The sequence below is a fragment of the Trichechus manatus genome, unplaced genomic scaffold (genome assembly GCF_000243295.1).
Source record: "Trichechus manatus latirostris isolate Lorelei unplaced genomic scaffold, TriManLat1.0 scaffold00128, whole genome shotgun sequence".
Lineage (NCBI taxonomy): Eukaryota > Metazoa > Chordata > Mammalia > Sirenia > Trichechidae > Trichechus > Trichechus manatus.
In genome coordinates this window covers 2,232,581-2,254,419 of record NW_004444064.1, presented here as the reverse complement: position 1 = coordinate 2,254,419, position 21,839 = coordinate 2,232,581, and the positions used below count along the sequence as shown (strand labels likewise).

Below are 21,839 nucleotides of genomic sequence, written 5' to 3'. Positions count from 1 at the left end.
CCTGACCCAAGCCATGGTGTTTTCAATCGCCTCAAATGCATGTGAAAGCTGGACAATGAATAAGGAAGACTGAAGAAGAACTGACGCCCTTGAATTGTGGTGTTGGTGAAAAATATTGAATATACCATGGACTACCAAAGGAACAAACAAATCTGTCTTGGAAGAAATACAGCCAGAATGCTCCTTAGAAGCAAGGATGGAGAGACTACGTCTCACATACTTTGACATATTATCGGGGGGACCTGTCCCTGGAGAAAGACATGATGCTTGGTAAAGTAGAGGGTCAGTGGAGAAGAGGAAGGCCCTCAATGAGATGGATTGACAGAGTGGCTACAACAATGGGTTCAAGCATAACAACGATTGTGAGGATGGTGCAGGACCAGGCAATGTTTCGTTTGATTGTACATAGGGTGGCTATGAGTCGGAACTGACTCAATGGCACCTAACAACAACATATACATATATAAAACTAGCATATTAGTGACAATTCTTTATTTTTTCCATGGTTACCCTAAGGCTTGCAATAGGCATCTTTATCATAGTCTATCTTTAAATAATATTACACCTCATCATGTACCACTTCACATACAAGCTAAGAACTTTACAACAGTATGCTTCCATCCTCCCTGTCTTAGTCATCTAGTGCTGCTATAAGAGAAATACAAGTGGATGGCTTTAACAAAGAGAAGTTTATTTCCTCACGGTAAAGTAGGCTAAAAGTCCAAATTCTGGGCATCAGCTCCAGGGGAAGTCTTTCTCTCTCTGTTGGCCTTCTCATCAATGTTCCCCCAGACTAGCAGCTTCTCCATGCAGGGACTCTGGGTCCAAAAGATGCGCTCTGCTCCGGGCACTGCTTTCTTGGTGGTATGAGGTCCCCAATTCTCTCCTTGCTTCCCTTTCCTTTTATCTCTTGTAAGACAAAAGGTGGTGCAGGCCGCACCCTAGGGAAACTCCCTTTACATTGGATCAGGGATGTGACCTTAGTAAAGTTGTTATACAATCCCACCCTAATCCTCTTTAACATAAAATTACAATCACAAAATGGAGGACAATCACACAATACTGGGAATCATGGCCCAGCCAAACTGATAGACATTTTCTGGGGGGACATATCCATGACACTCCCACAACATCCTTTGTGTTACTGTTGTTATATCTTTTACTGCTTCATATGTTAAAAAAAAAAAATCATTATTATTTTTGCTTTTAAAATTCAATTATATTTTCAATAAATTTTAAGGGGGGAAAGTCTTCTATATTCACCACTTACCATTTCTGGTGCTCTTCATTCTTTGGTAAAGATCTGAGTTTCCTTATACTATAACTTTCCTTCAGCCTGAACAACCTCTCTTAACATTTCTCGTAGGGCAAGTCTGCTGGAAAATTCTCTCAGCTTTTGTTTGTCTGAGAAGTCTATTTTGCCTTCATTTTTAAAGGATATTTTCTCTGGAAGTGGAGTTTTAAGTTGACCAGTTTTTTTCAACACATTAAAGATGTTGTTCCACTGTCATCTGGCTTGCATTGTTTCTGATGAAGACAGTTGTCATCCTTATCTTTGTTCACTTGTATGTAATGTGTTGGGAGTCTCTGGGTGGTGCTTGACTACTAGCTGAAAAGTTGGTGGTCTGAACCAACACAGAGGTGCCTTGGAAGACAGGCCCAGCAATCTGCTTCTGAAAGGTCACAGCCTTGAAAACCCTAGAGCTCTACTCTGCACGGAGAGGGTCGCCATGAGTTAGAATCGACTCAACAGCAACTAACAGCATGTAATGTGTCTGTTCTTCCGTCTGCTTTGAAGATGTTTGCTCATTACTGGTTTTCATTCGATTATGATGTGCCTTAAGTGGTTTTTTTGTCTCTGTATTCTGCTAGGTGTTTGCTGCACTTTATGGATCTGTGGGCTTATATGTTTCATCAAATTTGAAAATTTTTCAGCTATGATTACTTCAAATGTTTTTCTGCCTCTCTACCTCCATTTTCTGGGACTCCAATTACACGTAAGTTAGACCACCTGATATTATCCAGTAAGTCAGTATCTACTTTTTGTTTTAGTCTTCTAGCTGCCCACAGGCCTTTGCAGCAGTCACCTTTTTCTGGGTAGCTCAAGGGCAGGCCCTGCTCCTCTATTTTTCCAAGAGCTGGAGCATCAGGGAGCTTGGGGATCTCAGGCTTGCTGCTGCTCACACCCATAAAAATCTGGCTGTGGGATACCTAAAGCCATGTAATCTAGCCTTTCTCTAGTTGTCCAAAGCATGGGTCTCAGACACCCTCTGGGGTATCACCGTCGGCCATGTGAAAGGCTGGAAATCATCTGTTACCAATAATAGTCGTCATATAGAAACTGATGGGTGAATTATTTTCACTGCACAAACTCTAAAGGTATCCATGTCACCCTCATCCTCCTAAGTGAGGAAAGGGAGTCTTGAGCCGGCACCAGAAATTTCTAATGGAAAGGCCAGGTACAAGCGTCTTGTATCACCAAGAGGGACAAAAATTCCAGAACCACTACTCCCTGCTTAGTAAAATTTCAGAGCTGCATCCTGGGCCTTATCTCATTGGCCACCTTCAAGGGCTGCTCCTGTGGGATTCTACTTTGACTGGATGCCCTTGTGAAAAGGATTGTGAGGAACAGCCCTTGTGAGAAACAGCCCAGGGAAACTTGCAGATGGGCTGGCCCTGTGCCCTCAACAATGAGATGAATCTCCTAAGCCACAGGGGTTCTGACTTCTAGACTCTGAGTCAAGATTTCTCTTCAGCCACCTCCTGGAAAGCTGAGCACTAGACTTGCAGCTCACCAATAGCAAATCAATCAGACCCTCTGGCATATATTTTGTGCTAACCTCCCTCCCAATCCCACCTGGCTTTCCTACCCTTGTCTAAATATTCTAACCTTAATCCCTTTTTGAAACAAGTGAATTATAAATAAAAATTTATATTGCAGATGGAAGAAATGAAAAAGCTGACCAAACCTACAATTATAATTTCAATGAACAATAGCATAAAGCATTAATATATTAAAAAAAACTTGTCATGGATTGAATTGTGTCCCCCCAGAATGTGTCAACTTGGTTAGGCCATGATTCCCAGTATTGTGTGGTTGTCCTACATTTTGTGATTTTCCTGTGTTATAAATCATAATCTCTGCCTGGGGTTAAAGAGGATTAGGGTGGGATGTAACACCCTTGTTCAGGTGACATCCCTGATTCAATGTAAAGGGAATTTCCCGTGGGTGTGGCCTGCACCACCTTTTCTCTTATAAGAGATACAAGGAAAGGGGAAGCAAGTAGAGAGTTGAGAACCTCATACCACCAAGAAAGCAGTGCTAGGAACAGAGCGTGTCCTTTGGACCCGGGGTTCCTGCACAGAGAAGCTCCTAGTCCAGGTGAAGATTGACGACAAGGACCTTCCTCCAGAGCCGAGAGACAAAGTCTTCCCCTGGAGCTGGTGCCCTGAATTTGGACTGCTAGCCTCCTAGACTGTGAGAGAATAAACTTGTTAAAGCTATCTACTGTGGTATTTGTTATAGCAGCACTAAATGACTAAGACACTGTCGAAACAAAGTTCAAGTCTATGTAGCAATCCCAGTCATAGTCCAGTAAGGAAAAGCAGTTTTCTTAGAAATAAGCTTTTATTGAAAAGCAAGCATTTCCAGTTAAAGAATTCTTCAACGGGAAGTGTCTGAAGTTTGCCTCATGGTGAACAGAGAAAGCCAAGACGGCTCCCGAGAACACTTCCAGCACACTACTCATCGTCTTTTCTTGATAACCAATAATACAATGATTTTAGTTCAAGAATCTTTAATCATTTACTCAAGGTAGAGAAATTTATTTTTAATTGTGCTGGGGCAAATGTTTTCCCCTCAAATAACTGGAGACACATCCTGCTTGTCCCCCGCTCCCCGAGACCAAGGTCATGGAATTGGTGTAGACACAGCGGATGCGGAGTGACGCGGTGTCTCAGAAAACCTGCCATTGTGACTGTCCCCCAGGGCCACAGAGAAGCACAGCACGCTTCCATGTGAGGGGACCAAGTGTCCGTTTATTAAGGTAGCTGGTCATGGCGCTGACTTTGATAACATTTTCCCATTTGCAGTCTCAGTACAAAAGCGAATTTGATTTCTTTCCTGGAAAATATGTTTTGTATAGTGACGTGGTCATGGGTGGGCAGCCGCTGATGCCGTGGGCTGGCCCGTCCCTCCCTGTCCTGCTGCCCCAGCTGGGGAGGCGGAGTCAGGAGGAGGTGTAACCGCAAACTGACAGGCTTCAAAGGTTCCAACACAATCCCTTCTGACAAACCTGTTTCTAGATGCCCAAGAAGGGTACGCTCTCCAGGCACCTGCTGCGTGGAGCTGACAGGCCACCTGTGTACTCGGTTCGAGCCACAAGTCCATGGAAGGTCCACACAGGCGGGAACAGGGAGGGGGGCAGTAGAGGGGCAGCTTGAGCAAACGCCCCGAGGCAGGCGAGTGGCAGGACTGTGGGGACAGCACTCAGGGAGGCCCGGGAGGCTGGGGGCAAGGAAGGCCAGAGGACGGACGGCTGGGGAAGGCCCTGGACCCCTACTGCAGCAGAGGGGTAGCCAGTGTGTCTAGGCAGGAAATGACAGGATCTGGGGCGGGGGGCATACAGATACAGCAGCATGGACTGGGGAAGACAGGAGAGGGCAGGGTCCGCTGACTGGGGAGCAGGCGAGTGCACCTGAATGGGTGAGCAGTGGGTGGTGCCAGCCCAGGTCTCAGGGTGGCCCTTCACAGTCCCCCTGGGGAAGCACTGTTTGAGTCCACTTCCCTGCTCAGGTCAGTGGCAAAGCCAGGACCCATCTCTTCCATCCCGACGTCAGACAAATGCAGAAGCCAGGTGTCCTCGAAGGTCCCCCACCCCAGACGTCTCCCCGGACAATGGACCCTACCCCGCCCAGAGCACACATGGGGGGCCGCAGCAGGGCCAGGCACTCGCCTGGGTCAGAGGAGGGTACCATGCCTGCCTGGCCAGGGTGGGGAGAGATGGGCTGGGAGGGCTCGGCTGTCCTGCATGCAGCAATGCCCCACGGTGGGCATAGCACAGCTGCCACGCTGTCCTTGTCAGGCCTGGTCTCTGGGCCTGTTTCTGTCTCAACACGACCAGTGCACAACTTAGAGGCTGGGGTGCTGGGCCCTGAAAACCAGCCAGGCTGCATCGTGGGAGGTGCACTGCCCCGGCTCCCCTATGCAGCACGGGGCTTCAGTGAGTCCTGGCCCCTTTCCCCGCTGGGCCCGGGTGGCCTTCACCGACCGGGGGCCCCATCCCCCACAGGGCTGCTGGGGGGCCCAGGAGACGGCATAACAGATACGCTCCCCTTGCAGTCGGTCCATGGTGCCCTCTCCCCACCAGAAAGAAGGCGCAGGGGCACAGGACACAAGGAGGAATACAGGGCAGGAGGAGCCTCAAAAGCACCTCAAAGGGCGGCCCGCAGGCCGCGTGGGCGCCAGGGCCAGAGGTGCCAGGCACAATGCCCGCTTCCAGAATGCTCTGGCCCCGTGCCCCACCGCAAGGACATTGCCACGCAGACCAGCCTGGTGCTGGGACAGGTGGGCCTTCTGAGGACTCAGGGTTTCCCTCTGCTCCTTGCCCCTTGCCCTGACAAGCCGTTCTCAGAACTGGGCCTGCACTGAGAACCACGTGCCTGCCTCCGCCCTCCCGGATGTGGAGTGTGGGGGCTAAGTCTGCTGGGGCGGCTGCCCCCACGCCACGACCTCCCAGACGCAGAGTGGGGGGACTGAGTCTGCTGGGGGACTGAGTCTGCTGGGGGGCTGCCCCCACTTCCCTGCCCTCCCATGCCCCGCCCTCCCAGATGCAGAGTGTGGGGGCTGAGTCTGCCAGGGCTGCCCCCACGCCCCCTGCAGGCATGCTCAGTGGGGGCTGGCGAGGGCATTCTTGGGGTACAGGCGGGAGAAGCGGCCCAGGGTCCAGATGGGAAAGACGTTCCTGTAGGATGTGTAGCTGATGGCGCAGGACTTGTTGAAGACCCCTGAGAGGTTCTCCTGGAAGGACACGAAGGTGAGCAGAGCCTGGGCAGAGGGTCGGCAGCCTGCCTGCCGGCTGGCTAAGCCCAGTGGGGTAGGAGCAGACGTCCCCCACCACCTGGCATCGGGCATGGAGCCATCAGCAGGCCCTCCCCTGGAGGCAAACCCTCAGCCTGGCCCCCGGCCTCTCACAGCTGCCAGCCTCCCTAACCCTGGACCCCTCCAAGGGAGGCAGAGAGGGCAGCTGGCCTCCCTCGGTGACCTCACGACCCCCACATCACAGTTCACGGGAGGCTGCCTCTTGTGCCTCCCGGGCCCGGGAACATGGGGAAAGCAGGGCGAGGGGCTGTGCAGGACAGCAGAGCCCGAGGGCCCTTCTGGAGGGGTTCTCTCACCCACCCCTGTCTCCAGGCAGAGCAGCCCACCCTACACCCCACGGAGGACAGATGCGCAAAATGGGCCGGGCACAGGGAACAGACTCACTCTCACCCCTGGACGCCCCGGCATACCTGGGGCCAGTCGCCATTGGGGAGCTGTTTTCCAAGCAGACATCGAACTCCCCTCTCCAGGGCCTGGACATCAGGGTGCCTGGGGATGAGACAGGGCCCCACTCAGCTGTGGGGGAGCCCATCCGTGCAGACCACGCCCTGGACTCATGCGGCCTCGTGATGAGTGGATGGAAGCATGCACGCAGTGCCGGCCCGCCGGGGACTACCAGACACATGGGCTCTCACGCCACGTTTTCTTCTCAGAGACTCTGGCCATGGGGAGTGGCATGCAGGGTGCCCTGCCCAGGAGACATGGCTCCCAAGGGGTGCTGAGCCTTCTGCTGTCACCTTCAGCCCCACCCTGCAGCCCTGCCTCCAGGGGCTGCCCTTCTGCCCCCAGGAAACCTCAAGGACATCGGGGCCTCACAGCCCACCTGCCAGGGGCTGAGCTCCGTCCCTGAGCTGCACCCTTGCAGCCCCCATCAGATGCTGCTGCTGCTCACACGGACCTAGCCTCGGCTGCCTGGGGACTGAGGAAGATCCTTCAGATGGTTCCAGTACAGGAGCCCAGACAGGGACATGAAGTGAGCCAACATGAGGATGTACGCGTGTGTCTGCATGTACGTCTGCACAGGTGCGTCTGTGCACCACCGTGCACGTGTCTGCGTGTACGTATCTGTGTGAAGGTGTCTGAGCGCACGCGTCTGCATGTACGTGTCTGCACCACTGCATCTGTGCGTGCATCTATGAGCACCTGTGCACGTGGTGTGCACGCATCTGGGTATACATGTCTGTGTGTACCACCGTGCGCGTGTGTGCGTGCATGTCTGCGGGCATTCGTGTGTGCATGCACGTGTGCCTTAGCACCGGCTGTGTGCATGGAAAGAAGGGGCTGTAGGGCCTGTGCTGAGCGCTGTGGCACCTTGGAGGCTGATCCTGCCACAGCCACTGCCAGGCCCAACAGGTGGCCCCTGCCCGCAGCCTCGTCCCACACTGTCTACATCGGGCTCTCCTTGCTCGGCCGTTACGTCATGAGCCCCACTTCTAACAGGTGAGTCTTCCCGCAGGGTCTGCCCCCTGGGACCTCTGCCCTGCAGCCCCCGCCCAGGCCAGCCCCATGCCCACCTGACGGCCATCAGCCCCATCAGGGCCCAGCATGTGCAGTGGATCTGGGACCGGGCGCTTTGCACATAGCGCCGCTGCTCACAGGACTCAAAGTCCTCGCCCCAGCCGCCATCCTCCATCTGCCTGCACAGCAGGAAGTCACAGGCCCGGGTGATCTCCATGCAGGCCGCCCTGCAGGGACCAGGACACAAGCACATCACAGGAAGGCCCAGTGTCCCGTCCCAGTCAGGCCACCAGGGCCTGCTCTCCAGACCCACCCCTCCCATGTGAGGGTGGCTCCCGATGGGAAGTGGGGATGGTGACACCCCAGGGCTGTTGGGGAGACCAAGGGAGATACTCTCTGGGCTCTAATGCCCCCTGATGGGACCAGCTACAGCCAGCCGACGGGGTAACGCTGAAGACAGGACCCAGGAATGCCTAGGATGCTGGCCCACCCCGCACACGCCACAGAGCATGCCGGCCCAGCACAAGGGTCCCCCAGACTCTGACCCTGCCCCATGTGGGTAGGGAGCTGGGCATGCACAGGGAGGGGCAGGGCCAGAAGCTTCCGGCACTGAGCAACCCCTCGGTTCGGCATCTTTAATGCAGATCAGTGCTGTCAGCCCCGAACGAGGACATCCTGCTGTCAGCCTCGTAACTCATACGTCTTCTGGAATATTGATCTGAGCTTACTGTTTAAAAATGTAAAAACTCCCCCAAAGCAAACCTCAAAGGAGGAAGTACCTGTGCTGGAGTGTCCTGCTGTGAGCGCCCCCTACCCCTGACCCAGTGACCTTGCAGTGCACCTGAGAACCACTTACCCGTCCTGGTATCTGTGCCCCATGCAGGCAAATGCCTCCAGCCCAAACCAGGTGCCGTATGTGAAACAGACCCCCCAGGAGCTAGACAGACGAGAGAAAATGGGTGTCTACAACAGGATCCTGTCGGCTTGTTGGTGTGCCCTCCACGTAAGGGGGGTGACTGCCTTTGGCAAGCCGCACTCACTCACAACCCCAGGTTTCACAGCCACTGAAAATGGAACTGGCCAGCCCGGCCCTTGGGGCGGGCTCTACCTGTGAAAACCACAGACAGACACAAGTAAGAACGGCTGGAGTAAAAGGAGGAAAGAGGTGGTGAGCCCAGAGCCACAGACACGGCATCTGCCAGCAAGGGCATCCAACACACAGCAGAGCCACTTCAGCCACAAGTGCGGCAGCCTCAGTCAAGGCCCGGGTTCACATGGGAGCGGTCGACCCGAAGTTCACCGGCTGGCACCCGTCCCCAGAAACATTCCTTACCTGAAGGCAGTATGTGAGGCAGAACCACGTGATCCCTGGCTCACTCACCCTTCCCAGGAGCCGTCAGCCCTCTGCTTCCGCCGACAGTACTCCAGGCCCTGCTCAAGGGTCTCCCTGGAACACAGCGGGTTTGCCCATGAACACGCCGGCAAAGCAGCAATGTACCTCTCCCAATTCCACCCAGACCGTAATCTCAAAAGAATGAGCGTGGTCTCCCATTAAAAACAAGTAAAACTAAATAGTTAGACTAGATACAAAGGTTCATAGAAGCAATTACAGGAGGTGAGAAGCAAACTGGCAGAGTTCAAGAAAGAAATAGAAGAAATAAGACTTTGGAGATGAACCCACATTAGAAGCAGCTACAGACAGGATCAAGATCACTGAAAACAATGCCAGTGACACAGGCTTGGGTAAATCATACAAAATGAACAAAATAAGGGGGAAAAAAATCCATCAGAGGGAAAGTGATAGATTTGGAAGACAAAGGAGATCCATCAGAAGTCTGGCAGATAGACTGAATGAGGGATCAAAACCTCTCAACAAAAAAATAAAAAGTCCTGGACCAGACGGTTTCACTGGGGAATTCTACCAAACGTTTAGAGAAGAACTGACACCAATCCTGTTTAAACTCTTCCAAAAAATACAGAAGGAAGGAATACTTCCTAATTCATTCTATGACACAAACACAATACTGATACCCAAACAAGACCAAGACATCACAAAAACTACAGGCCAATAACCCTTATGAATGTAGATGCAAAAATCCTCAACGAAATACTAGCAAACACAATCAAACAGCATACTGAAAGAGGAATACACCATGACCAAGTGGGATTTACTCCGGGAACACAGGGATGTTCAACATTAGAAAATCAACATAGGATAGTGTATGACACACTCCATCAGAAGGACAAAGGAAAAGCGCTATATGATCATCTCTATGGGTGCAGAAAAAGCATTTGATAAAAGTCCAACACCCTTTCTTGATGAAAACTCTCAAGAAGACTGGAACAGAAGGGAAGTTCCTCAATATGATTCAGGGCATATACAGAAAGCCAACAGGCAATGTTATACTTCATGCAGAAAGATACTTAATTGGCTACAAGAGTGCCCGCTCTTACCACTTCTATTTAATAGTGTATTAGAAGTCCTAGCCACAGCAATAAGACGAGAAAAACAAATAAAAGCTATCAAGATTGGAAAAAAATAAGTAAAATTATCTCTATTTGCAGATGACATGATCCTATATACAGAAAATCCCAAAGAGTCTCCAAGAAAGCTTCTAGAGCTAATAGAGGAATTGAGCAAAGTTGCAGGATACAGAGCCAACAAACAAAAATCAGTTGGAGTTCTACACAGCAGCAATGAGAAATCTCAAAGGGAAATTAGGGAAATCATTCCATTTACAACAGCATCTAAGAGAATAAAATACCTAAGAACAAATTTAAGCAGGAACGTGAAGAACTTATACAATGAAAATCATAAAACACTGCTGAAACAGATTAAAGAAGACTTAAATAAATGGAAAGATGAATGTTCTTAGGTTGGAAGACTTAATATTTTTAAGATGTCTGTGATAGTTAAGGCTGTGTGTCAACTTGGCTGGGCGAGGATTCTCAGTGGTTTGCCAGTTATGATGTAGTTTGGCAGGCATATGATGATGTGATCACTTCCATGATGAGATCTGATATAATATGATCACCTCCATGAAGAAATCTGCTGTGAGTCGCCAATCAGTTGAAAGGGAGCTTCACTGGGGGTGTGGCCTGCAGCAAATATAAGTGGACCTTCTGGCAAGGCTCATGGGCTTCTGTTTGCTCCGGATCCTGCAGCTGACTCCTGTTCGTCTGACCTCTGGTTTTTGGGACTTGAGCTAGCAGCTGACCTGCCATCTTGCCTGCTGGTCTTTGCAGCCTGTGAGCAAGAACCATGCTGTCTTGACCTGCCGATTTTGGGGTCACCAGCCCCTGTGGCTACGTGAATCAGAAGAAGCCACCAGCCTGACCCACGGACTTGGAATGTTCCAGCCTCTACAACTGAGTGAGTCATTTCCTTGGTATAAATATATATATGTAAGTATATACATATATGTATATATTTATACCCTTTACTGATTTTGTTTCTCTAGAGAACCCAGCCTAAGAAAATCCCAATACTACCCAAAGTGATCTATAGATTCAATCAATCAAAATTCCAATAGCTTTCTTTACAGACATGGAAAAAATAATCCTCAACTTTATATGGAATGGCAAGGGGCCCCGAACAGCTAAAGCAATGTTGAAAGAGAAGAACAAGTAGGACTCACACTTTTAAAACATGTTATACAGCTACAGTAATTAAAACAGCCTGGTACTGGTGTAACAACAGACACATAAATTAATGGAATAGCAGTGAGAGTCCAGAAATACACCCACACATCTATGGTCAACTGATTTTTGACAAGAGTGCTGAGTCCACTTGATGGGTAAAGAAGAATGTCTTCAATAAATGGTGCTGGGAAAATTGGATTTCCACATGCATAAAAATGAAACAGCATCCATACTTCACAGCATACACAAAAACCAATTCAAAGTGGATTAAGGACCTAAATGTGCAAACTAAAACCATAAAATTCTTAGAAGAAAATGCAGGGGCAAAGCGTCAGCCCTAGCTTTTAACAATGGATTACCTAATATAAGCACAGCAAAAGACAAAATAGATAAATGGAACCTTATAAATTTAAAAACTTTTGTCCATCAAACGATTTTACCAAAAAGTAAAAAGACAAGCTACCGATGGTAGAGTACTACCTTCAGAAACCACACATCTGATAAGAATCTAATAATCAAAAAATATATAAAACTTTGACAACATAATAACAAAAAGACAAATAACCCAATCATAAAATGGGCAGAGAACTTGAACAGATAATTCACCAAAGAGGACATTCAAATGGCCACCAAACACACGCAAAGATGCTCAACATCATCAGCCATCAGAGAGATGTAAATCAAAACCACAATGAGATGCCATTTCATTCCCACTAGGATGGTGAAGATATAGAAGAATCCTGATCAACAGGGTGAAAATGCAGAACAGAATTGCAAATTCTCATGGAATCCAGCATTTCTAGAGCCATGATGGCTGGTTGAACCCCTGAAACTAGTGCCCTGAGATGAACTTTAAATCATAAACCTTAAACAAAAAATTCTAAATGAAATACTGGGAAACTAAATCCAGTATGGATATACCAATACTAAGTTAGGTTTATCCCAGAAATGCAAAAGTGTTTTAACATTAGAAAAATCTACAATAATCATCTATAGGTACAGAAGACAAACAGATAATCATCTCAACAGAGAGGCAGAAATTTATTTGCTAAAATTAAACACCCATTCACAACAGAGGGGAAAAACACCTTAGCAAATCAGGAAAAGAACTTCTTTAACTTGAAAAAAGTTAACTACCAAAAACCTACAGAAAATATTATTTATAATGAAGAAATGTTAGAAGCATTTTCCTTTATATCAGCAAACACGATGAAGATGCCACTATGACCACTTTTGCTAAGTAGAATACAGGGAGGCTTAGCCACGCAGTAAGACACGAAAAACAAACCACAGGCCTACGGATTGGAAAGAAAAAAAATCTAAGACAATCCATTCGACTAAACAAAGTTTAGCAAAGTGTCTAGCTATAAGATCAAATCAAAAAACCGACACGTAAGAACCCGTGAGTTGATAACAGCATATAAGTAAATAAATACATAGGGCAAAGGAAAGCTTTTAGTAGAACACCAATAAATACATATGGAAGGAATGACAGTTTTGCAACCATCATATGAATAATGATTCAGCCAAGAATCGCATCAGATGCTAAAACTAATAGGTAAAATTGTGATAAGAAACAGGACATTTACATAGTCTAAAACTTTCTCCCCACAAAGAAAAAGACTAACTTTACAGTAGAGAAACCAAGTAGCCATCACCTTAACCCACTGAACAGGTAACATAATGAGCTTCCTGAGATGAAGCCCTGAGAGAATACACCTCTTCTGTAATATTCCTGACAAAAATGCATGATTTCAACCTGAGTCTAATCATTAAAAACACCTCAAGCAGCGTCTGGGGTCTTAAAAGCCTGTGAGCAGCCATCTAAGATACTCCACTGTTCTCAGCCCTTCAGGAGCAAGGGAGAATGAAGAGAACAAGATACAAGGAAAAGATTTGTCCGAAGGACTAATGGACCACAACTACCACAGCCTCCACCAGACTGAGTCCAGTACAACTAGATGGTGCCCAGCTACCACCACTGACTGCTCTGACAGGGATCACAACAGAGGGTCCCAGACAGAGCTGAAGAAAAATGTAGAACAAAATTCTCACTCACAAAAAAAGACCAGACTTACTGGCCTGACAGAGACTAGAGAAACCCCAAGAGTATGGCCCCCAGACACCCTTTTAGCTCAGTAATGGAGTCACTCCTGAGGTTCACCCTTCAGCCAAAGATCAGACAGCCCCATAAAACAAAATGAGACTAATGGGGCACAACAGCCCAGGGACAAGGACTAGAAGGCAGGAGGGGACAGGAAAGCTGGTAATAGGGAACCCAAGGTCAAGAAGGGAGAGTGTTGACATGTCGTGAGGTTGGTAACCAATGTCATAAAACAGTATGTGGACTAACTGTTTAATGAGAAACTACTTGTTCTGTAAACCTTCATCTAAAGTACAATTAAAAAAAAAATTAAAAAAAAAGAATACCACAAAGACACAAAATGAGGACATTCTATCAAACAACTTGGCTGTATTCTTCAAAAATGCCAAGGTCATGAAACACAAGGAAAGACTAAAGAATTGTTGTTCCAGGGTAGAAGAGATGAAGATACAACCACCAAGAGCAACCCATGATCCTGGATCAGATCTTGAGGAAAAAATTTGTTCTGAAGGACTTTACTGGGATCGTTAGGAAAAGTTAAGTAAGGTCTGCAGATTACTATCCATGTTAGTATTCTTACTTTGGTAACTGTACTATGTTTACACAAGAGAACATCCTTGTTCTCGAGAAATATATACTGAAGCATTGAGGGATAAAGGTACAGCATGCTGCCACTTACTCTCGGATGGTTCAGGGAAAAAATATACAGGGGCACAGGAGGGGATATGATAAAGCAAATATATAGCAAAATGTTAACAATTGAGGAATATGGGTGCAAGGTAAGCAGGAATGTTTTTTCTTATTTTTGTAACTTTCCTGTAAATTATAAGTTATGGGAGGAATTCAAGTCAGAGGAGTAAAGATGGAATACCCCATATATATACGCAATAGTGTGAGAGTAATCAGTAACCCTGAACTATGTCTCAAACCTCTCCAGATAAATTAAACATTTTTTATAAAACAGATAGGAAAGGCCTAATATACTTGACTGTTTAAAAGTTGAAACATGTTCAAACTCCCTAAACAGATAAAAAGAGCAAAGAAACTAAAAAATATCTGCAACATATAAGATGGAGAAATAGACTTATTGTGCTCAGATATGTAATTTTCCTAGTAAAAAAATTGGCAAGGACATGAATGAACATTTCATGAAAAAAGACATAGATATGATCTATAAACATCTGGAAAAAAATATTCTAGTTCAACGGTCTCCAAAGAAATGCAAATGAAACCAATGATAAGCCTATCCTGTTCACTTTCCAACCAGCAATTTTTACATAATGACAACAGTTAATACGTGTGAGGGCTCACGTGTGCCACATACTCTCCCGGGCCCGCAGGTCTTCGAGATGCTTCTAGACGGGACCATGAGGCAGTGCTGCACCCTGGGTGGCAGGGGAAGGAGCAGCAGAGGTGGGAAGAGCCTGGGTCCTGAGCACACAGCCAGCCAGGGGCAGAGTCGGCAGTCAACCTGGGCCAGGGGACCCCAGAGCCCACATCGGCTCTAGGGAACAGTGCCGGCCATGAACAAAGACTTAAGAGGATCCCAGTCAATGTTAAAGTGGTAGTAAGCTGGAAAATAACCATGTGAGTTAGAAATGACCAAGAGGCTCCAGAGGAAGCAAAATGGCGCATGTGCAGCCACCACCGTCACACGGTGCAGAACTCTGACGCCGAAGTCACCATCAGCTTCCAGAAACCTCGCTGGGTACAAGCTGAGCAGTGACACAGAAGATACAGACGTGTGCACAGATGATCATGAGATGTGTGCGGGTGCCAACAGTGATAACAGATACTTCAAAAGTGCAATTAGGGAAGACTTACTTTCTCCTCTGTACTTTCTTGTATTTCCAAGTGCCCTTCAAAGAACATGCTTTACTTCATTATAAACCAAAACCAAACTCGTCACCATCAAGTTGATTCCGACTCATAGAGACCCTATAGGACAGAGTAAAACTGCCCCATAGGGTTTCCAAGGAGCAGCTGGTAGATTTAAACTGCTGACCTTTTGGTTAGCAGTAAAGCTCTTAACCACTGCACCACCAGTATTTTTTAAATGACATGTTTAAAAAACAGTCATAGACACAAGGCCAATTCTGTGATGTATCTGAGGACAACTCAAGCCCAGCAGAGAGGAGCATATATCATGAAGCAGCTTAGGGACTGGGGATGCGGACAATTCTAGATACGTGTCACCATCATGCCCCAGGGCCTCCTGTGTGCCAGGCCTGGGTGACAAAAAAAACGAAGGACGGCACCCCCTGGTGGCCCAACCCGCCTGCCAGAACAAAAGAAACCACCTGTCCCTGTACAGGGCTTCCAACAAAAACACAAGAGAATCCTCATGTTTCTGGAAATGAAGCAATATACCCCTAAACAACCCATGGGTCAAAGAACTCAAAAGAGAAATTAGAAAATACTTTTTAACTGAAAGATATATCAAAACTTATTTATAGCCTTAAATACTTCTTTAAAAAAGGAAGAAAGGATGACAATCATTTATCTAAACATCCATCTCAAGAAGTTAGAAAGAGCAAGTAGAAAAAAATAATACAGAGCAGTAATTGATGATGCCCAAAATAAAACAAACTTGTTGCCGTCAATTCCAACTCACAGCAACCCTACAGAACAGAGCAGAACTGCCCCATAGGATTTCTGAGGCTGTAAATCTTTACAGAAGCAGACTGCCACATCTTCCTCCCGCGGCGCAGCTGATGAGTTCAAACCACCAACCCTCTGGTGAGCAGCCGATTGCTCGACCACTGTACCACCAGGGCTCCTTAAAACCCAAAATAAGTGCATTTTAAAAATAAAACAAATATATACTAGATAGGATCAAAGCCCAAAGGTGGGTTCTGCGAATGCACTGATAAAATCGAATGCACTGATAAAATCGAATGCACTGATAAAATCGTTAAGCTAGGAATGAGAGGGATGAAGAGAGAATGGCCCCACCTGCAGGTGTCAGGAAGGAAAAGGAGAAGGTCAGGGTCAGGTCTGCAGCGCTGGAGACCGCCCTGGGCAAAACTCTGTGACCATCAGTGTAAAATTTAGATGAAACGGAAAAACTCCCAAAACTTACACAAAAAGAAAGAAAATCTGTACAGTCCTAAAACTACTAAAGAACTTGAGCACATAATTTAAAACCTTCCCTGAAAGAAAACTCCAAGTCCGGCTGGACTCGCCAGTAGATTTTCCCCAGCGCTGAAGGAGGAAGTAACGCCAACCTGACAGACTCTCCAAAGAACGTACAGAGAGACGCTTTCCACTCGTTCTGAGTCCAGCATGACCACGGCAGGAGAGCCCGACAAGGGCAGTGTAAGAGAGAAAAATTACAGACCAGTTTCTCTCATAACTATAGTTGCAAAAATCTTATTTTTCCACTTGGATCCAGCAATGTATAAAAAGGGCCATACATCGTGACCAAGCGGAGTCCACATCGGGCTCGGCATCCAAACCTCAGGCAGTATGACCACAACAGAGTAAGGCAGAATCTGCCAAAACTGCCCAGCAGCCCGCCCCAGAACAGCAGCTCCACCCGTGTGCACGTCCCCGAGAAGTGTGCACGTGTGCGCCCCAAGGACAGGGGTGCTTCATGCTAACCCCAACCCGAAAGCAATCCCAGCATCCCTGGACAGGTGAACAGATAAAGAAGTGGGGCCTTTTCATCCAAACGCCTACGGTAGTGAAAAAAAATCAACTTCTGCTACACGACTGCTGGCTGGATGTCTCGGACGCAGTGGGACATGGAAGAGTCGGGGTGATCCCTGTGTGTGCTGGAGATGTCTGTCTGTCTGTCTGGGTGATGGTGACAGAATCCATCAAGTCCTCAATTAGGGTTCAAGGACTTGTGTCTATATGCTGTTTTTCAACAGGAGGAGCCTACTGTAAAACCACCATTTATTTGAACATGGTGAAGTTAGATGAATGTCTTTTTTAAAGTATTATTAAGGTGTGAAAAATGACTCATTTTTGTATTATTACTGCTGTTATTCTGGGCCCCAATACACATATTTGGTCTATTTTAGGGCCAACAACTGGATCGAGGAACATCCCAAACCTCTCCTGGGTGTAAATGAGTTTCGTCTACGAGTCTCTTTCCAAGACAGGCTATACCGCATTACCTACAAAAGGAGACCTGCTCTCAGTGTCCAGGTGGGAGCAGCTGAAGGTCAGCCAGGGCCCGGGCTCACCTAACCCTGCCCACCCTGTGGTCCAGGAACTCACCTGACCCCTTCCTCACCTGATCCCACCCACCCTGTGCTCCAGGAACTCACCTGACCCCTTCCTCACCTGATCCCGCCCGCCCTGTGGTCCAGGAACTCACCTGATCCCACCCTCACCTGACCCCGTATCTGACCTCGCCCGCCCTGTGGTCCAGGAAATGCTCCTGGAAAAGGCCCCTCACCTGACCTCGCCCGCCCTGTGGTCCAGAAAATGCTCCTGGAAAAGGCCCCTCACCTGACCTCGCCCGCCCTATGGTCCAGGAACTGTGGGTAGAAAAGGCCCTCACCTGACCTCGCCTGCCCTGTGGTCCGGGAACTGTGGGTGGAAAAGGCCCCTCACCTGACCTCGCCCGCCCTGTGGTCCGGGAATTGTGTGTGGAAATGCTTCAGTGCCTGCATGACAGCCGAGGTGCACTCCACGTACGTGTAGTCGATCATGATGTCCCCTAGGAAGGGGAGGTTTGTGAGCCCCTGTAAGCCCATGACAAGCTGGCGCCCCCAGCGACCCAGCAACGCATGGCCTAGGGCCCCTCCAGGACACAAGGACGCATCACCAGTGACCTGCCCAGGGCCATGGCCACTAGTGGCAGTAGGGACTGGCACGAGCATGGCAACTTGGTCCCTGGCCTAACTATGGGAGGGCACAGGACGAGGTGACTCAGCAGGGAGCTGCTTCATGACCTACGCTAGACCCCACCCCGCCACCCAGGGAAAGCCTTCTCCAGGACTGTCTGCCTCACCCGGAGGAGTGGGATAAAAGCACACCAGAAGGGTGCAAGACAGCATCGCTGCCACCAGGGAAGACCCCGCCTCGCCGGCCCAGAGCAGCCCACGGGGCGGATGCCCGCAGACATACGAGCACCAGCCAGGACTCAGGACCCAACGACCCACCCGACCCCTCTCTGCGTGGCGCCAGGACTCAGCGAGGGCACCTGAGGCCCCCGGAGATGTGGGGCCTTCACCGAGAATGGGTCGGGCCTCAGCTCTCCCCTCTAGAGAACGGGGTGCTGCACAGGGGGTTTGAGAAGCAGGGAACTGATAGGGCCACCCTCACTTCAGGGCTACTGCGGGCCCTGGACTGGACAGGGGGAGGACCACGGGGGGCCGGGGGAGGACCGCGGGGGCCAGGGGGAGGACCGCGGGGGGCAGGGGGAGGACCGCGGGGGCCGGGGGAGGACCACGGGGGCCAGGGGAGGATGTGGGGCCTGGGCTGTGACCTGCAGGGCTGTCCCCCACGCTGGCCGCACACTCACCAAAGACCTCTGAGGGGTTCAGCAGCTCCAGCAAACGCCCCCCGCGCTTGGTCTCGTAGGTGGAAAACCCTCCATCGGGATTTCTCATGTTCAGCAACTAACCCAAGAGAGGCTGTCAGAACCCAGTGTCCTCTGTGGACACAGCAGGGCTTCCCAGCAGCACCCAGGCAAGTGCCAGAGGGCACAACGGGCACGGGGAGCATCCCCAGGTTAAACCGCGCCTGACGCCCACAACAGCAGGCTGCAAACCACGCCACCAGGCACTTGTGAGCGATAACACGCGTAGAGGCCACTCCCAAGTCGGACACGCGCTGCCGGGCTGGCACACGGCGGCAGCCCATGTAAGACACGCGTAAAAAGGTGCTCGTTGAAAGGATTTTGCACAAAAACGAACAAAGTTCTCATTTTCCCTTAATGCCTGAAGGACCCTGGGAGCTGCAGTGTGGGCGTGGCCAGGTCCCGGACCTCCACACAGCGCAGAAAACGGGGCTGCAGCAGCCTCCTCAAAGCCCCTCCCTGCTCCCACCCAGGGCCACACGCAATCTCGGGCCTCCACGGCCCAGCCAGACTCTTGGTCCCCATATGGAACTCTCAGGACACGCTCATCCCTCAAGGCCCGCACCCCGCCAAGCCGCCTGTCTGCGGGGCCTGCTGGGGAGCGCCCTTACCACAGCCACCGCATCGTACAGCCTCTCGCGGGGCACATGCTCAGTGATAAAGGGACACTGCTCCTGCAGGAGGAGCACGGACTTCAGCCCCTCGGCCGTGCAGTCTGCGACGATCCAGCCACAGTCCCGGGTGCTGAAGGGGAAGCCACCCTGGAAACAGAGCCCAGGCTGAGCAGGCGCCACCTGAGGCCACCACGCCAGCTGGGCAATGCCGCCAGGGCCCCAGCCGCATGAACACCTATGGCCTCGCCGTGAGGAGCTGGGTCGCCGACCCTCCGCCTCCGTCTCCCCACGCCGGTCGAGCTCACAGCTCGGGGGTTACTGAGTGCCTGAGCATCTGCAGCTCCCCTAAAGGCAGGTGGCACAGGCGGGTGTGCGCAGGGACGTGAACCTGCGTGTGCGAGGATCACGGCCCCGTGAGGAGACGCTTGCCGGCTGGCGGGGGTCTTCCTGAGGGGAAACACTCCCACGTATCAGGCTGACCATCCAGCAGGTAAAGGCACCCTGGGGCCTCAGGTGGGGCAGGCGCGTACCTTGTTCATCTGGCGGTAGTATTTCTGGTAGTCGGGAGGATTGTCCACGATCTGGGCAGCATCGTGTGAAAGGCAAAGGAGACGTGTCACCACCATTGTTTGGGGGACACAGGGTCGGGGAGAGGTTGAAGGGGAGGGGCCCATGGCGGGGTGGCACTGCCACTCAGCCCCATGATGGGTCACCCGCACCAGGTCCAGACTAGGCCAGTGGTGACACAGCCCCCTGGGGACCTCAGCAAGTGCCGCTCAGGGCAACAGGGCCAACAGGGCCGGAGGCAGACTGGAGGAGACGGAGGAGGGGCAGGGGAGGGGCAGCACAGAGGCTGCTACCTTGGGGCCAGGGCAGGGCCGGGGCGGGGCCGGGCCGGGCCGGGGAAGGACCACAAGGAACTGGTGGCCTCACCTGTGAGAGGCGGAGGAAACCATGGGCCTGTTGCAGGCAGGATTCAAACTCAGGTCTGTGGTGCGCGCCGGCCTGGGGGAGAGCAGAGCCCGCTGACGCTGTGCCCCAGCCCACCGGTCTGCCCAAGGATAGAGCCCCGGACACCCTCAAATCCATGTCCTTCTCTCACGGTGGGCAGAGGGGGTGGCGAGTGGCTGGGGGCTGTAGGGCTTGATACTCATTGCATCTTCTATACTTCAGAACACACTCGAAGTGCCCACCACCATCCGCTCAGATCAAAGGGCGCCCTGACCCCCAGCCCCTGGAGCAGCCCTCAGCCTTGGCCTGCTCTGCCTGCAGCCAACACTCCCACTCACATCCCAGCCAGGCCCTCCCTCCCCAACACAGCTGGACCCAACGGCGACTTGGTATCCCCCCCGGACAGCGGAGGACACCTCAAACCCAACCTACCCGCTACAGCTCCTCACCCCCTGCTCGCACAAAAACCCCAGGGTCCCCAGGACTCAGTGCCACCATACACCACACCCAGCCCACTGTGGCAGCGCTAGGCTTCGCAATGTGGTGGCAAGTCTGGGAGTGGGCAAGAGCCAGCAAGGCGGACCCAGGCCCCACAGAGTTCAGGACCCCAAGCCAGGTCCCCGAGACCTGGGTGAGCAGAGGACTTGAGGGGCAGCAAGGGGCTGCATGGGGAGGGCACATGAGGGGCACACTGCAGGGTACAGGGCAGGGCACATTGGGAGGCATGTTGCGGGGTGCGGGGCAGGGCACACTGGGGTGGCACGTTGGGTGTGGGGGAGGGCACACTGGGGGGCACATTGAGGGGTGCGGGGTAGCGCACATTGGGGGCACATTGGGGGATGCGGGGTAGTGCACATTGGGGGCACATTGGGGGTGTGGGGGAGGGCACACTGGGGGCATGCTGGGTGCGGGGGAGGGCACACTGCGGGGCACGTTGGGGGTGCGGGGCAGGGCACACTGGGGGGCACGTTCAGGGGTGCGGAGGAGGGCGCACAGGGCCGTGCATGGGAGCTGACAGAGAGGAGCACATACCTCCAGGAAGGCCTGGATGGCAAACGAGGTGTCCCAGACCTGCGAGCCGTTGGTGCCCTGGGCGCAAACAGGGCAATTAGAGCAGAGGACACAGCACATCCTCCCCCACCCACATCTGCCCCATGGGGTCCGGCACCACTGGGCATGGGGCAGCCTGGGGGAAGAGGGGACCCAGGCAGACAGCAGCCCTGGCCCTGAGCTCTGACCCCGACCCAGGGCAATGAGGACTGTGAGGGGGGGCCGCCGCTCAGCCCACACTAACAGTGGCGACGAGACAGAGAATTACGTCAGCAGTGACCCGGGGGAGCCCGTGCCCGCGAGTTAGGTCAGGACTGACCCGTGGGAGCCCGTGCCCGCGAGTTAGGTCAGGACTGACCCGGGGGAGCCCGTGCCCGCGAGTTA

General features: G+C 51.2%; 1 protein-coding gene across 1 annotated transcript in view; it reads right to left on the bottom strand.

Annotated features, from left to right (window-relative positions):
* Nucleotides 1–5,887: 5,887 nt before the first annotated feature.
* Nucleotides 5,888–21,839, bottom strand: part of LSS (lanosterol synthase) — a 28,272-nt gene continuing 12,320 nt past the window's right edge. The window contains exons 11-21 of the mRNA XM_004384841.1: nt 21,438–21,494; nt 20,388–20,459; nt 19,985–20,035; nt 19,452–19,601; nt 18,784–18,880; nt 17,871–17,976; nt 8,940–9,005; nt 8,415–8,495; nt 7,615–7,785; nt 6,511–6,589; nt 5,888–6,019 (exon numbers count right to left, since the gene is read on the bottom strand). Coding sequence (XP_004384898.1) covers nt 5,888–6,019; nt 6,511–6,589; nt 7,615–7,785; nt 8,415–8,495; nt 8,940–9,005; nt 17,871–17,976; nt 18,784–18,880; nt 19,452–19,601; nt 19,985–20,035; nt 20,388–20,459; nt 21,438–21,494 — 1,062 coding nt within the window. The remainder of the gene's footprint in view (nt 6,020–6,510; nt 6,590–7,614; nt 7,786–8,414; nt 8,496–8,939; nt 9,006–17,870; nt 17,977–18,783; nt 18,881–19,451; nt 19,602–19,984; nt 20,036–20,387; nt 20,460–21,437; nt 21,495–21,839) is intronic.